The sequence below is a fragment of the Pelodiscus sinensis genome, chromosome 21 (genome assembly GCF_049634645.1).
Source record: "Pelodiscus sinensis isolate JC-2024 chromosome 21, ASM4963464v1, whole genome shotgun sequence".
Classification (NCBI taxonomy): Eukaryota; Metazoa; Chordata; order Testudines; family Trionychidae; genus Pelodiscus; species Pelodiscus sinensis.
In genome coordinates this window covers 2855796-2872837 of record NC_134731.1, presented here as the reverse complement: position 1 = coordinate 2872837, position 17042 = coordinate 2855796, and the positions used below count along the sequence as shown (strand labels likewise).

General features: G+C 42.2%; 1 protein-coding gene across 3 annotated transcripts in view; it reads right to left on the bottom strand.

Annotated features, from left to right (window-relative positions):
- Nucleotides 1–2160: 2160 nt before the first annotated feature.
- Nucleotides 2161–17042, bottom strand: part of GOSR1 (golgi SNAP receptor complex member 1) — a 61502-nt gene continuing 46620 nt past the window's right edge. For all 3 annotated transcript variants that reach the window (XM_075904625.1, XM_075904624.1, XM_075904623.1), the window contains 2 exons: nucleotides 7630–7712; nucleotides 2161–6416 (listed from right to left, as the gene is read on the bottom strand). In XM_075904625.1, the coding sequence (XP_075760740.1) occupies nucleotides 6269–6416; nucleotides 7630–7712 (231 nt within the window). In that variant the 3' untranslated portion in view covers nucleotides 2161–6268. The remainder of the gene's footprint in view (nucleotides 6417–7629; nucleotides 7713–17042) is intronic.

Below are 17042 nucleotides of genomic sequence, written 5' to 3'. Positions count from 1 at the left end.
TCTCCCTTCCCAGAGATTTCATGGATTCGTATAAGAAAAGCAGATGGGCAAGCATTTGAGTGAGGAGGGGGGTCTAGTTTTAAAATATTCCCACTAGAGCATGCTTTTCTACGTTCATGAAGGTAAGCAAAAGTTTAGGATGAAACTGAAATTTGGCAGAATTAGTTTTGCAGTTGGGGGAGTGTCTCATTTTAACATGAGACACTAGAATTTAGGCACATGGAGTCCATACTAAAGCACCTACATCAAAGAAGAGGTGTCTAATACGTACAGGAGAGAAATAGCAAGTGACAAAACAAGAGGGGATTAAGCAAAATCTGAATTTAGGTGCAGCACTAAACTATTCACTCTGCACAAATGTACCTTTTCCACACTCTGAGTAGAGGGCAGAGGTTTTCTATCCCATCCCATGGCTTACATAGCTGGTTTGAGAAAGTAGCTAAAGGTATTACTGGCAACAACGTGGGTTTTGTTTTTAAACATAGGTAATAGTGTTACTTGACTCTCTCTAGAGAGCCCCAACAACTCCTATTGCCTGCCAACTAGGGTCCACTATATTCAAGAATGTCTTTATTTAAACAGGTGTAAAAGCGCCACCGTTTCATTGGCAGTCCCTGGCTGGACGAAGAAGTTAACATTGCTTCATTTTCAATCAGTCAAGACCTTTAGAAGAGATTTTTGAAGTTCTGCCACATTAGTATTCAAACAGGTGATCAGACCAACTGCCATGATGCACTTCAAAAGCAAGGTGGCAGAGATGCATCTCCCAAGATTATAGGTGGATCTGAATATCCACAGACTAAATTAAAGCAAGTGTTAAACAAGACATCTCTCTAATCCATCTCAGCTGCTGACAGCTTTTCACCCAGGACCCTGCACAAACCTAAGTAGCAGGCAACTAGCCTGCTACTTACTGGTGGTGCATTGAAACGAAAAGGACAGATGTGTCAGTGACTCAAGGGAGCAGCCCATTTCTATCACTCTGGCGGGTAGTCTCGGATGGATGGCAGGCCTGGCTGGCATTCATGTGAAAGCGAAGCGTATGACTGGGGGTCTCTGCCAGGTGGCGGTGAGTGGGGAAGAGAGGAAGCAGAGAGCCTAAGAAGCAGCTGTCTGAGCAATTGCTGCACTGTACTTCTCAGCAGGTGAAAATCAGCTTGGGGAAAAAATACTACCACAAAGCCTACACATTTGCTGCAGAAACCAGGGTGAAACAGAGTGAAGTGAAAGACGTGTCTTTAATGTCAAAACATCAGTGAGAATGGGGAGAAGGGGTTGTCTTTTGGATGGAGGAGAACAGTAGTAAGTTTCCATTAAATGATACTTTTAATTCCCTGGTTGAGCTGATGACCTCTCAACATCTAAGAAGCGGAGGATTTTCCTAGACTTCTTGAGTTGCTACTGATTAATGTTTGATTTGGAGGAAATCCTGCAGATCTCATTACCAGAAAAATGCTGACAAATCAGACGGAGTTCAGAGAACAAACGAGTATGGGGCTAATGAGAATGGCCGGCAAGGGAGGGGTTATGTATGGATAGTGCTTGACTAGAGAACACTAAAAGAGTAGAGTAAGGCCAGGACTACACTTGACCTGGCAGCTTGGCTTACAGTATGCATCTCCAACTATGTAGACTACGTTGCTAGAGTTTATTTACCTTCAGCAAAGTTTGGTGTTGGCTTCACAGCAGGAGGCTGACAAAAGCAACTACCCCCACCGGTTTCCCTTACTCCTTTCAAAAGCAGGAGTACTGGACACCCTTGGGGGTGCCCTTTGAGTTTGATTTAGCAAGTCTTAACTAGACTCGCTAAATTGAACTCTGGAAGATCGATTGCGGCAGTGTCGATCTTCTGTGGTGTAAAGACAAGACCTAAAAGTCCATCAGTGTAGAAAGGGTTTAAACACTAAGAAAGAGGAACCATTTAGAGAGGAACATGGGGTATAAACAATAGGAAGGGCATCCATGTATACTGTGTATTTAGAAACACTCCCAGAGGTGTAAAAGTCCTACATTTGGGATAAGACTCGATAAAAATGGAATGTTTATTCCAGGTTCCAATCCTATGTTGGTAGAGAGATGGACTGAATGACTTAAGTCTTGTCTGTCGCTTAAAACCGAGATGTAGGCAGCCTGGCACTCTTACAGGGGCAAAAAACACCATTATTTAGAATTCTAATTTATTATTAAATTACATAACAAAGCTTTTCTATACATACAGAAAATGCACATGAGGTGAGAACAAAAATAATTAGAGGTACAATAAAATAGTTAGGTTTCAAGAAGCCATTTGAAAAGCAAACACATTAGAAAGTGCAATTAGAAAAGAACATCCATGGGGCTGGATTGGCATATTCCATGAGAAAGAACAAACATTAGACTTGACAGAGTGCGACTGGATCAGCTTTCCGCTCTTCTTATGGTGGGCAGACCAACAGCTTCTTCATTCAAAGCTGAAAGCCTCACATTGATTGCAAATGTCCAGTCATCACGAGAGAGACGGCACAAAGAGCAGACGTCTCCCAGAACATGGCTCAGCTTTGTCTGAGCTTGTCTTTCAATGCATGCTCCTGTGCCGCGTATTGTTACACAACTCTGCAGGGAAGGGAGCATTTGTAATACCAACCAGGTCACTCTCTGACGGAGGAAATCAATCTGCAACCCTTTGTAACAAACCGGTGTCCCCTCCTTCCCTGCCCTGAATGCTAGTTGAAAACAAGAGGGGGGAAAAATTCCATTCTGCATCAAGGGTGCTTGGGAAGCAACTTTTAGTCGTTTTAGAAGTTTAACGGTGTTGGCTAAATAAGCTACACAGTCCAACGTGCTAGGTCAGCTCTCACCCCATGTGCAGCAATTCCCAGGGTTCCCTGAAGAAAAGAGCCGACAGTTGAACCGTCAATGCATGGCTCACTCCTAAAGATCTACTTTTGCCTTTTTATTTTCAACACCCAGTGGGGAACTTTAGATTCTTCACACACTGGTTTTGTTAGGGCTTTCAAAAGGGGCCTTTTGCACGGAGCTGAAGAAAAGCTTCAGTTATTATGTAATGTGGCTGTGTGAACTGCCAACTGCATCCAGAACTCTAGGCCCAGGAGTTTCTAAATTTGCCAGGGATTAACTGAAGAAGAAATGTGCTACGTTTTCCATTACAGCCCCTCGGCAGCAGGCAGACTCTCTGACTAACGAAACCACCTGTCTAATTAAGGAACAGAGATCTGGTGAGCCTTCTATTGGTCCCAGAGACATGCAGCAGGAATAAAACCTTTTGCAAAACCTTGCTTTGCACATGATGCCTAGTGAGGGATGCTGAATATGGATCAACTATTGCAGACACAACAGTCCGGTGCTGAGGCTGCAGGCATAGCATCAACAGGCAACACTTGGCATAAAAACTCCTTATAAAATCTGGAGGGGATTTAACTGCTGGACATCCTAGTTATGAATTTCAGACAGCCCTGGATGTTATCAGGATTGCTGTTCCAATGACAGGGAATCTGAAAAACCAAGCTGCAACTTTTAGTCAGAAATAGGGATGTTACATTTAGTTTAATCAACTAATCGACTAGTCAATGGATTTTCCATTTAGTCGATAAGCAGGGGTGCTGCAGCGGGGTTAGCTCCTGGCCTGGGAGCCCACTGCAGCTCTGCCTTTTAAATGTATTAAGAACCTGTGTCACTGGGCTACCAATGGGTCCCACCTATGGCAAGAGGAGAGGCAGGTGTCTAACTGGCTAAGGAAATCAGAAAAGCAGAGAAATGCTGGACACAATGAAACACTAAGGAAGCTCAGTTTGCAATCAAAGGCAGATGAACAAGTAGCAAGGGTAAGTCAGACTCCGGATTAAATTTTAAAGCAGCCCCACTGTTTTCATTTTCCTCATGTGCAGACCCGTCACCCCCAGTACAGAGCTGTATCAGAAGAGACCCTTGGCATTTAGCACATCTCACCACAGGCCACAGCCCTTCCGTCTATTCAGAGAGATGCTGGCAACCTGCCTGAGCCAGGTATGTGACTGACAGTGGCTCATGAAGGGGCAATCGTGCCGGGATAATTAAACATATTAGATGCAAAACCCTCTTAACACCAGCACTAAAGCAAACAGTGAGCAGCTGCCCACCACTGAAATGCCACCTCTAGCCTGAACCTCTTGTTTTTAAAGGGAATCCGTCATATTTTTGCTCTTGTATGTCCCATAGTAATATCCTCCCCAGCCGTAACAAATTAACTGATACTTGGTACAATCTGCACATTTGCCATAGCAGCTTCATAAAGTAAGATTAAATAATGCACCAAATCAATTAAGCCCATTAAAAAGACTGGCCATCAGCTTAAATAAGTGAATTTATTTATGATATTGCAGGTCTTATAATTGCCAACCACAGAACCACCAAATCCTATAAACCCTCATAGAGCATAACTGCCAATCAGGACCCTTTGAAAAATCAAAGAAAAAGCATCAGGGGAGAAGAGTTTTGATCTCCCAACATACAGAAATTCATTAATAAATTTCCTTGATCCTTCAGTCTTTATCAAGAAATTCCCCCCTCCCCCATGAGCACTTCATTTCAAAATCAGGGATATTCCCCAATCAACCAAATTACAATTCCTTATTTAAAAGGACAAACCTCAATTTTATTAGCATTACTCTCAAATGCCTTCTAATCATTTGTCAGAATAACTGACAGAGTCTTTGCAGCCTGCTTATCAAAAAGATGTTATCCGGCCTATAAGCCCTTTTCAAGTCCCAATGAAGAATACCACAGGCACAATTCTTTAATTCCTCCAACAGGCTATAAAAACAGTATTAAAATGCATTAATGCTGTTGTGGGTGGCCTGTCTTCTAGTCCAGAGGTGGACTTAGAGACAGGGGAACATCTCCGTACAGTCTGACAACTGTGATTAAGGAGAGGACAGACACTAAATTTGGGAGTGTGTAAGTCTGTTGTGCAATCAGTTAATCAAGTTCTTAGCGAAAAGCCCAGTGCCTTAGAGTTTTGCTTGTTATGGTTAGAAGACAGGCGAAGATGGAAGAAAACAACTGGAAAGGGGAGAGAACCTTTAAGCTGCGTTATTTGCTGTATCAAAGAGATTCCTGACATTAGATTTCCTTAACAGTTTCATCTGCAGACACAAAACCAACAGGTTTTGTTGACAATCTAAAAATCTCTGGTGTATTTGGACAATGAACAATTAAAAAAAAATCTATGTATGTGTGTTTTGTACATACTAGAGAAGAAACGTATTTGCATGTTCAATCACTCATTCATTTAACTCTTTACTACAAGGAGTTACGTATTTAACAATTTTGCACACAGATAGATTGGCCATCAGGCATAACCAATGCATTTTCCCTTTCCAATGTACAGGTTAAACTTTGTCCTACTTACAGTGTAAAAATATTAATGCTATTAGAATACCTTTCATCTAAATTAAAATAGACTTTTGAAACTATTATGTCTTTACGAGGCCTTTTATGATATTAGCCAAAACCAAAATATTTACACCCAAAAAATTAATTTCAGGTGAAAGTGTTTGGTCACTTTAAATGACTTAATACAACAGTAAAACTGAAAGGATAATAGGCTCCCTTTTTTCAAAGCAGGACTGCAAATATTTCCTGGAGTCCCCTTAAAGCCACAAAAACCTTGTAAGTGCTCCTCAGATAGCAGTTCAGAACATCTTCTGTGCAAAAAGTAATGGAACAATCCTTATTTGTCTCAGAATTTGTGGGAAGGAGCAGAGTTTTCACAGCACAAGTTATGTAGAAATGACTTGCAATCAATCATGAATTAAAAAAAAATTAAGAGGTTGTATGCCGTAACAAACCAACCTGATGGCTTAAAGCTGCAATACCCTTATTATGGGGCAAAAGTGTCTAGTCCTGTATTTGATCTTTAGGGAGAACTGGCTTCTTAATTCCACTTAAGAGAACCTTAACGATTGTTTCAGTTAATAGCTAATGACAGATTTCATCATCATCCAGCAGGGCAGAGACTCTACTGACTCTGATAAAGGCTGTATATTACTTACCTCAGAGTGAGACATGGGATTAAAAAAAATTTTTAAGCAAAATGTGACCAAAGGAGAGGAAGTATATATGGCAGGGGAGGAGAATTACTGCAGCTTCAGCTCAAAACCAGTGTTGTAAAGTCTGCCACCAGAAATCTTAGACATGTTGATATTCCAGCCATCATGTACAGGCTGTTTATCAGGTCTACTGGGTTCCCCCCACCCGCTTCTCCTTGGTGGGTTGGGAGGAGAAGAGGTTATCAGAGTCTATGGAGAATGTCCATCAATGGAAAGCATATAGCAACAATAAGATGGTACAGATGCCAATAACACCGCCCAGGATGAGAGAGTCCCGTCGCTTCCGTAGGTTGAGCCTTTGAATCAGATTGTTCACTGCGGGAAACCGATCTTTAGGGGTCTGAGTTAAGGTCATATTAGCATGCAGCATCAAAACTGGGTGGAGCCCAGATCTATACACAGAAAGCTAGCAGCAAAGCGCTCAGAACTACTCAAAACCAAAGAAAACAGAAGTGGCAAAAAGGCCTTATGGTTAGCTAGCAAGATTACAATTGTACTGCATTAATAACAGAGAGAGGAAGACTTATCACAGCAAAGCTTAATGTTGGTATTCATGCAGAAGCCTATATTTAATCCAGCATGAAATCTGGGCTAACTGCATACAAAAAGTTGTGGCATTTATTTGTAGCTTCGCAGAACACTAGTAATGGTAAAGGGAACAATGGATGATGTTTGGCTACAGAAATAGTTCATATTCCACAGATGAAGGCTATTTACTGCATGGCATAGAGGGAATAACTGCTTTCCCTGTAAAACACTGAGATTTAATGTATAAAACGAGAGCTGCAACGATATCAGAACTTTCAAAGCTTTGTCTTTGCACCCAAACTCTTTTAAGGAGAATGTTTGTTGAGTTGTTTTTGTTCTTGCCAGTCACTAAAAACAGCCTAATGAAATTTGTGTCTCATCAAGCTACATATCTTCAGGATGTAATCTGTCTAATCAAATGAGTCTAATGCCCCTCTTTGCGCTGCAACAATGGAAAAGAAGAAATAGTAAGAAAAATGGTAAACATGCATGACTTCACAATCCAGCACATTCTTTAGCCTAGAGCATGGAATACGGGAGATGAAGTGAACAAACTACAAACTTTAAATCAAGTGCTCAGACTGACACAAGGGGATCTTTAGGTCATGGAAACATTTAGCTCTACTCTACAGCCATGACAGAGTCACATCACACTGCAGCCATTTGTCCCTGAAAGTAAAATACCAGGAAAACAGTACAATTCAATCATACACTTCTAGCAGAGCATATGGAGTTGGAGTACATTAGATTTTGTCATCTAGATCTCCAAATTAAAATTAAATGTTGGCGTAAATGTAGTATTCAAAGTTGCATTTAAAAAACACAACAGCTAAGTTTGGCACCCTTTGTCCAAGCAGGGGTGGGACAGGCATAATGCAATCTTTTGCTCAGTAGATGTATAATGACCCAATTATCTCTCCTGTTAAAATATGCTGAAACCTAATTTGCAGAATTAATTGTCTGGAGAGAGCTTCTTCTTGAAGGCAATGCAGCACAGTTCTTTCTGAAAGGATACTGGCCAAGGTGTTCATTTTGCTTTGTATTGACTTCAACATCCCTCGCTGCGAAGTCATATTTTCTTTTGTTGCCATAGCAATGCTGGCGGAGGGAAAAAAAAGAATGGATCAAATAGATGGTACGAAATATAACCTGCCAGCTAAAACTATGGACAAGCAAGGTGTGCAAAGCTCCTTCAGAGCGTGATGAATGGGATGGAGCTACTCTCCAGAGATACATTTTCTCCACTAGTCTTCTCTCTTAATCAGCTACTAGTGATGCATGCAACTTTGGTAACAGTGCAGACTATTAGAACGAACAAAATAAAACAAAGAGGAGACAACAGAACAACATTAGAGGCAAGCTTAGAAACAGTCTTATGGCAGAGATCCGTGAGCCAGGAGTTTGGTTGACCTGTGGGGACCAACATGTTTCGTTCACTCAGGATAGCGCCTGAAAGTCTTGTCTGACACCCCACACTATGATGGATATAAAAATAATTGAGTAAACGAGAGTTCAATCATAATTCAGAGAGTTAGAGCAACCTGAACAAGTGAACTGCCAAGCTGAGAGATGATCAAAGCGTAGCCTGAGGTCAAACATAGCCAACGGAACCCTACAGCAGGGATCACATATAAAGCAGGCATCTCAGTCACTACAGTCGCTCTGTTCTAGGGGAGAGTGCCATCAAGCCCATGCCATGCAAGCTAGAGAAAGCCTCTGGCTCCTGACAAAGTGGCAATAAAGGCCCGTCAGCTGGGCTAAGTTTGTACACTCCTGCACTGATTTACTAGTGAGTTGGAATGGGCCGTTTTCATCAGCTAGAGCTGAATGAGATGCCACATGATGACACTGCCCCAAACGGCTCAATTTCTTTCCAGCATGTGACCACGTTCACTGAACACACTCGTCCTTGCTGAGAACGCTCTCCACAAGCCAGCCAGCTCACAACATTCTAATTTGTGCAATGCCCGCCCAGCACTAGAGGCAGCAGCAATGCATCGTATTTTACACAAATATAGGGGTAGGGTCTAGAAATGAACACAAAGGTTCCTAACAAAATGGTGTGTTTATTTCAAATGTCATTCATTTTTGAAGGATCCTGACAAGGCAATTCAAACATTGTTTTGAAAATGTGGGTTCTATTCTGGGGTAGGACAAGGAGATCACCCAGAACATGAATGGGCAGCCTATTATGTACAACTGCAGCTCAAATTTTGTTTCGCTGACCTGAATGGAACGGTGCTCTCAAGGCAAACATGACAGCTGTGGCTCGGGGAGCCCTAGTGCGTTTAACAAAGAATTGGGAAGAGAAAAGGGCTACCTGGCTGAGGAGCGTTTCAACACACCAGCACACACCAATAGATACCAACAGGGATGGATAACAGCTGAGGAGTAATCCCTACATGTGTATTGACTAAATCTACATAAGTATAAAGGTTTAAAAATCAAAGCACATCTTTGTCCTTCATCCATATTTAAAAATCAAATAGGTCCTGATACAGTTTGAGCTTTAGATTGTCTGAGAAGCTTTATTTTGGAAGGGCAAAAGATTAAACACTTCACAAGAATTACAACATAAACAACGGGAGAACCTCTCTCAGAGCGGAGAAAACTGTTAGAAAAAGAGCTCTCTCTTGCTGATGTTTTCACAACATTTTTAACCTGCTGAGCCCTGACGTGTCGTTACACAGAACAGCGGGCTGGATGTGTCCCATTCATAGCTTTTGATGTGAAATGCAGAATTTAAAGGCAGGAGAAACTGGCTTTGTAATGTGCCAACTACAACTGACAGATACTACTGCTGCTGTTTAAATAGATACACAGGTTGAAATGCTGTAAAGAGGGATGCTGGTCCAGCAACATCCATGGTCCAGCATGGACTTTGCAAGACCAGAGAACTTTGGTAGAAGGCCAGCAGCAGGGGATTGGCAGGGCATCAGGGCTGGCAGCAGGTGGGGAGCTGGTGGGCTGGGCCAGGGCTGATGGCAGAGGGACCAGAAATGACCTCCCCTGGTGCAGGAAAATCCCTCATCCTGGACTGGTCAGGTCCGAGGGTGCTTGACTAGGGAAATCCAACTTGTGTCTTGGTTTCTGTTCCAAGTCATCTGAAGAAGTAGATTTTACCCACAAAGTTCATGATCTTATATATTTTTGTTAGTCTCTAAGGTGCCACAGGACCACTCACTGTTTTCCAAGTTACAGAGTAACACAGCCACCCCCCAGAGACACATTGCAAAAGCATATTCTTGTATGGGAAGGGGAAATTTTTCAGTATCCAGTATACATCACCTTTTTACTGATGCAACTGCAACCCATACTGAGAGTTGTATCTGTAACACTATTTTGGTGAAAAATAATAACTCTTCAACAACATGGTTATGCTGGGATACTTGTCAAGTGCAGGCCAGGCCTTTCTTGACCTCTTTAGATGTGACAACTCTTTGGGGAACCTGAAACCAGAATATTTAGCAAGGGAGCAATAAAGCCCTCGAACAAGACAGTCACAAACCAGTTCTGGATAATCCCATGGCACACTGCTTGCTTTGCTGCTCCTCTGTGAACTTACACTCAGCAGTTGCTAATCAGCTGGGAAGCTGGGCAGAATGGCTGAGTGCACCAGTTGTCTTTGGAGAGCTGTAGCGAAGAGTCAATAGCACTCAAACTCGCTTGTATCTCACTAGAAGAAGGAACAAACCTGGGTTCAGTGGTCCCTAAAACACCTCCCTGTGCATGACACTCTTATTCTACCTTTTCCACTCCAAGAAATCCTGCCTGCTGGTAATGACACCCGTTCTATCACACGCCACACGTCCCCCTTGTGTATTTTCCATAAAATCTGAACTGCTACCTCTGATCTCTTAGGAAATTCATTTCCAACTCATATGCCTCATCTTTTTTTTAGTTTTTGATCATGCTCACTTGTAAGCCCAGAGGGGAAATGTCTTGCCTACCTGAGAGTTTGTAAAATGCCATGCTCATCTATAGAGCTCTAAGAGTAGATCAGATTATTATTCATATTAAATAATATGGAGTATTATAGGGAAGATAAGCAAAGTGAATCAACCCAACCAGCAGTGTCTGGAAGAGCCTGAAGTAAAAGCAACAGCAGCAATGGCTTTCAACATCACTGCGGAAACAGGGTACCATCTTGTGTCTTTATAGAGGGTGCTGCCTCTCTTGCAGTGAATTCTTTGGAATAGCATGTATTGACAGAGCAGATCGATAAAGTGTTTCACTTTAGAGTTCCAACAGCACTGGGATCAAGTTGAAACTTACTGGTCAATTGGGAGCTAATCAATAATTGGTATTTATCAACAGTTTAATGACAAACGTGTATCAAACTCATCTTTCCAAATGACAACTGCAGAACAGCTGACTACTATTCAATATCCACTTTGAAGTTTAAAGACTTCTTTGAGAGAACTGAAAGTCATCAGGGTAGAACTAACAAAAGCCTTAAAGCGATTCACGTCTCCAGTGGTCTATTCTGCTTTTGTCAATAATCTTCAGCTCTCTTTTTAATATGCTCATGCCAGATCAGCATAGAATAAACATTGCTGGCTTCTTGGCGAAGCAGTAGGGATTTCCAGCCATTTAACTTGTGACCTCATCGTACCTTACAAGCTAAGCAAGGCCAGCATGGCTTCCACTCTAGGGTGGGAGACAAAGGCAAAGCAAGTTGATCCTGAGCAGAAGTGGTGGTACTAGCTCTGTAGGCAGCACATGGTTCCCAAATCTCTACCGAATGAATGCCTTAGTGTGCTCATAGCAGGCAATGCCCTCACGGAGGAGCCATCTTTCCAAGGACATGTAAAACAAAGGTCCTGACCACCATTAAACATCTTAGAGTAATTTTCTATAAAAGCAAAGTGTTACCCCCAACCTCCTACTCCAACTGGAATTGGGGTAACTACCTTCTGCCTACCAGACGTCCCAAATGGATGAGACACCCTTGGCTTCCTATCTTAAAATGTTCTGTACTGTTGGGGTGCACTATGAGCACCTGCCCCAAGTCCCCACTGGAGGTAGCTGAAGTGATTCCTATAGTTTGCAAAGAGCACTGATATGGCAGGAGCTATATAAATGCAAGGTATCCTGAGGAAAAGAGGAGAAAACGAATGCTATCCGTCCAAAAAGCTGTCCTCTCAATCTGCTCAATGATTATTTATGAAGGGTCTGTTTGATGCAACTCACTAATGTCTTCAGGACAAGCAGAGGGAGGTCACATATAGAAAACTGGTCTGGGGCTCCTCTCTTTGTGAACAACAGAAATAATCACGTGGGAAATCTGTTTGCATCTGTGGGTACGTGAACTAACAGCCACATGAAAGAGACGGATTCATCTTTACAGTGGAGATCCCTTACACATCTCAAATTAACATGGAAGGGAAAGAAACAAGCTACAACAATCTGTCTATCCCAGTACTACATGAGAATGGTCAACAGAAGGTATGAGCAGAAATTCTCAACAGAGCATCAAGAGCTGAGTCCAGAAAAGCAGCAGCAAGTTATCATCCAATGCTTAAAAAAAAAAAAAGAAAAGTAGTACATAAAAATAGGATGCGCATCAAATCACGTCATGTGTAAGATGATTTATACACATTTGTAACTGAGCACCAAAGTTTTCCTTCCAGTGTTTTGAGGTTTATAATGTCAACAGAAGACTCCAGAAAAGTAATTTAGTTATAGAGAAAAACTTTTAGGGAATTTTGGATTATTGAACGTGTACAAGTTGGTAACTGTAGGTAGGATTTCATCACAGGATTTTACTGCACACCGGGGACTTTGTCTAAGAATTTCAGCTTCATACTTGGCTTCACAGTAAATTGTTCAGACGGAATCCTCGTGCAGCAACAAATCCCCTTTTTTCATTAAGTCCTGCATTTTCTTACAGCACATTTAATGATTCATTAAAGCAGCCTTCAAGGTACTGAAGAGGAGATGGGAAATGACTGCAAGGAGATACAGAGAGGACTGCTGAGCTATCTACAGGGTGCCCTTGGGAAATAATTATGAGACTTTATTATGGAACGGAGGATTTCATGTTTTAACATCTGATGAGAGAAGCAGCCTACTTTATAAGGGAGGGAATCAAAAGCTAGTGACTTTAAAGTTTACAGATTAGGAACTTAGAATTTTCACAAGTGATAGGGCACTTAATGTCTACTCAAATATTTTCTGAAAAGGAAATGTTGGGTGATGCAAATTTTAAACTGCAGTATGAAGGTGCATAATGTTATGTTTAACTATTCAGAAACATTTGGTTACGGGATTCCAACTACCAGGAGAGGCTGGGGAAATAAGAATTCAGCTACAAAGCATTTGTCCTTCATCCATATTTTAAATGTGTAAAATGTGAGTTAATTTAACTGAGCTCTTACCCTTTGTAAAACACTCAATATTCCTAGCTGCAAGCGTTATTAAAATGAAACAAGGTAACCCTTTGGGTACCTGATGTCTCAACAGTGAGATCAGAGGTTCTTAAAACACATTGCCTAGCAGGGGAGGTCAACAATGAGAAACAAAAAATAAGATCAAGAAGGTAGGCGTTCAGCAAGCATTGTTAAGGAAACGTCCCCAGCTGGTGATTTGGCTTTCATTCTGTAAAATGTGATTGTATGGCCAGGAGAGACTGTGTTGGTTTATCTTCAAAGTGCATCAAGTAATGAGTCATGCATAAATTATACTCATGCACACAAACAAAATGTTAGGCTGTAAGAAGAACGTGAAGCAAAAGATGTACTGAAATCACACTCTGCCTTTATATACATTGGCAGTGTACCCCCACCTGGAGTAGTAAGTTCTGCTCTGGTCATCCTGTCTCATAAAAGATAGAGCAGAAAAAAAGGTTATGTTCTCGAGTTACAAATTAATTAGAACTGTGGCCTTTAAGAAATTAAGCACTGGTGTCATACTGAGAGTACCCACCTCTGCCCTGCAGTGACACCCTGGCAGAGGGACAACATGAAAATAGTGCCTTTCTATTAGTTTGATCTCATCTGAACCACAAATACTAAAATTCATAACTGCACGGTTACTGAACAGTATCACTACATGGCAGAGTTAAGTACACTGAATGCATTTCCACATCTTAAAAGAAATCCAAATATGTCAAGCGCAACCTTAGCTCTGATTACTGGATTTCTAATTATTCCTTTTGGGATAATTACAGTCTCCCTATAATGTTTTTGATCCTTGTTACAGACCTGTGCTCTCGACTTGAACTCCATTTTAACTTTTTTTGGTCTTGAGATACATTAGGATAGTTCGCCTCCAACTGATCGACGTGAGGAAGACGTTTATGGGCTGTTTTTTGCCACCATAGCGTTTCCTGCACCTTTCCCTGATGTATCTGGCGGCACTGGTAACGGTCAGAAATAAGACTACTACATGACATGGATGTTTGGTCTGATCTGGTATGGCAATTTCTACAAATCTGGAATGGCAAATTTCTAGCTACCAAATCTGAACTTTTTTTTTTTTAAGAAATGGAATTCTAGAGTTCTATATGTATGGAGTGTGAACTTTCAGTCCCATAAGAATTACTTGTTTGTCCTCCATGAGTCACAGGAACATGAGGAAGAATCAGCTCATTACAATAGGTTCGTTATCTCTGTTCTGAGAGAACCAAGATCCCATCTCCCTGGTCTCTGCTGGAAGTCCTGCCATTCAGCCCTCTCCCTCGAAATAGAATATTTTTAACCGCCCAGTGCCAGGTGAGTTTTATGGTTCTGAACGCTAGTTCTAGCTTCTTAAACCCTCCTGGCTTTCTTATGAGAAATGCATGCTTTAGTGTCTAACTATAAATAATCCATGATGGCATCGTAATCCGATGTGTCGAGTGCAGGGCTCCCAGCCAAGTGCTAATGTTAAATACATTTAAGATTCACTTCTGAGAAGCCCATAAATGCTACTGTGCTTCAACAAAAGTGTACTCATGCACACATATATATGTATTGTAAAAGGCTCTTAGATGGAAAGCTGTTTTCAAATCTAGATTCTAACAAGCACTTGGACATTTTCTTCTTGTGGTTAGAACCGATGATGATGTCACTAGGTAAATGGCAACGGGGCTTGGGGCAGGAATTGGCTCCTGGGTCAACGTTTCCGTTGCGGGGTGCGTAGGTGTTAGTATTTGTTTCAGGTTGCAAACACTACAGGATTGGCAACAGTGAGATTACTGCTTAAGACCTGAGTTATAGACTGACCTAGGTATGGGGTCAGTGTTGCCTCTAAACTGCAGGGCAGCACAGCTTCACAGGGGATTAATCAGCCATGCCCAGTCAGTCAGCTCCCTGCAGGGAGCCCTGAGCCTGACTGGGCGGTGCTGTTTAACCACCCCTGAAGCTGGGCTGCCCCACTGCTTACAGGGAACCCTATATGTGGCTAGTCCTTTGGAATCAGAAGCAGCCTTTGATCGATGTAACTGATTTTAAATAACCAATTCTTGTTGAGTCTGGTGAGCGAAACAAGAGCTGGGATACCTCAGGAGACTGAATTTCTGACGTCTTGCTAGCCAGCGTGGCAATGGTGACACGTGACAGGGAAAGGAGGGGGCACTGACCCACCCTCTCCCCACCCTGCCCTTACTTCCCCCTCCAGGCCTTTTCTCAGCACTCCCCAGAGCAGCGAGAAGCCCCGCTGTGCAGACTGAACCGCCCAGCCTGCACCTTCCATGCTGCCTGTGAGTGAAGCAGGGAGGGAAGGAGGGATGGCGGCGTGGACTTTCGGCTCAGCACCTTCCCGCCTTGGGGAGGTGCACAGAAGTGCGCGCGCCCTCTACGCATTGCCTGTGCAGTGTGCCGAGACAGACGTTTACCTTTGCTGTGTCTTCTGGAAGAACAACCCCCAGTTTAGAGGAGAATCTGCCATATTTCTCAACAGTTTGTTCTGGCATCCTCACCGGGGCTTACCTAGGCACAATGACAGATTCCTGTGCAGGTAACTATATTCGGCAGTTTTCCTTGGATCATAATGTTCCCTACTTCATTGCCATAGCTGTTGTGAAGTGACGCTCAGCACAGTGTAACTGACATTTCCTCTCAGAGGTGGGGCACAATACCCTTGTATATAATTTGTATGTCCTGCTGGGTTCTTTTGGAATGAAAGGTATTACCAAAATTAATGCAGGTCCAATGAGAAGCAACTGTTTTTACTGAATTTTAAACTGTGTGGGGTTTTTTTGGGGAGGGGGAGGGAGCAGCCCTATATGTAGGATTTTCATGGCTATGAGAAACATCAAAACGCCTACTTCTTCCCCTGGCAGGTGAGGCTGAAGACAAATCTATGTAGTTGTGACATTAAAACAAAGCTCCAAAGTTGCAAGACATGCTTTAAAAACCAATACTTGATGTTCTATTGGGACACTTCTACTTCATTATCTGCTCTGAACTCAGATCCTCTCACTTGTTGCATTTAACTTATACAGAGGTTGTTTTGTAGGAAGATGTCCCAAACCCTAGTATTAAATTACTGCAACAGTTCTGGCTCACTTTTTCCAACATGTTTTGTCTGCCATCTTTCCAATTAGAGCAAACAAGGATGAAAAATAAAGGAACATCTATTCCCCAGTTGCTCAAAAAAGATGTTAAATAACAAGCCATCATTAAGGCTAGGATACCTAAGGAGACTGCATTTCTGATTTTCCGCCATTATTGAAGCTAAAACTCAAATAAGATCTTCCTCCGTAGCCACCCATCATATTCTGCAATGAAGTCAAAGTTTAATAACAACAAATTGTACTGTGGCACCTTAGAGACTAACAAAAATATATAGGATCATGAGCTTCCATGGGTGAAATCCACACGGTTTAATTTAAGTGGAGTACGGCCAACCCCAAAGTTCAAAAATAATGTCCAAAAATATGACATTGGCCCACAAATCATGATATTGTTATAGATTAATTCATGCTTTTTGGTCTGTCTCCTGATTTTTAATTCCCCTGTGGGGGAATGGTGGGCATCACGATTCTTGCTTTCTGTTCCTGGCTCTGAGAACAGATTGTTGTTAGCGGTTACAGACACAATGCCCCTGTTTGGGTCACCTATTGCCGGTGAACCTGAGACCTATGGGTTAGAAAGCACGAATCTCCATCACTTGAGCTAAAGCATGGAAACAGGACCAGGCCGCAGACCTTTTAACGTGACTGAGCTGCTGGAGAGTGAGAGCGCCACACACAATTAGTGCAGATTAAAGAAAAGTAATATACCATGTTGCTTTGGAAAGGCTGCAAGGCAAAGCGAATAAGCCTTGGCCCTTTTGTATCTGAGCAAGTCTAGAGCCAAGGGGTGTGCTGTTTAAGAGGGAAGGTGAACATTTTCCTTTACTCTCTCCCATCAAATAAGTCACTCCAAATAGAAGGCAATTTCTCCCTAAAGTAAACAAACTGTATTGACAATCACCACCAGGGTTGAAGGGCTTTTTGCAAAA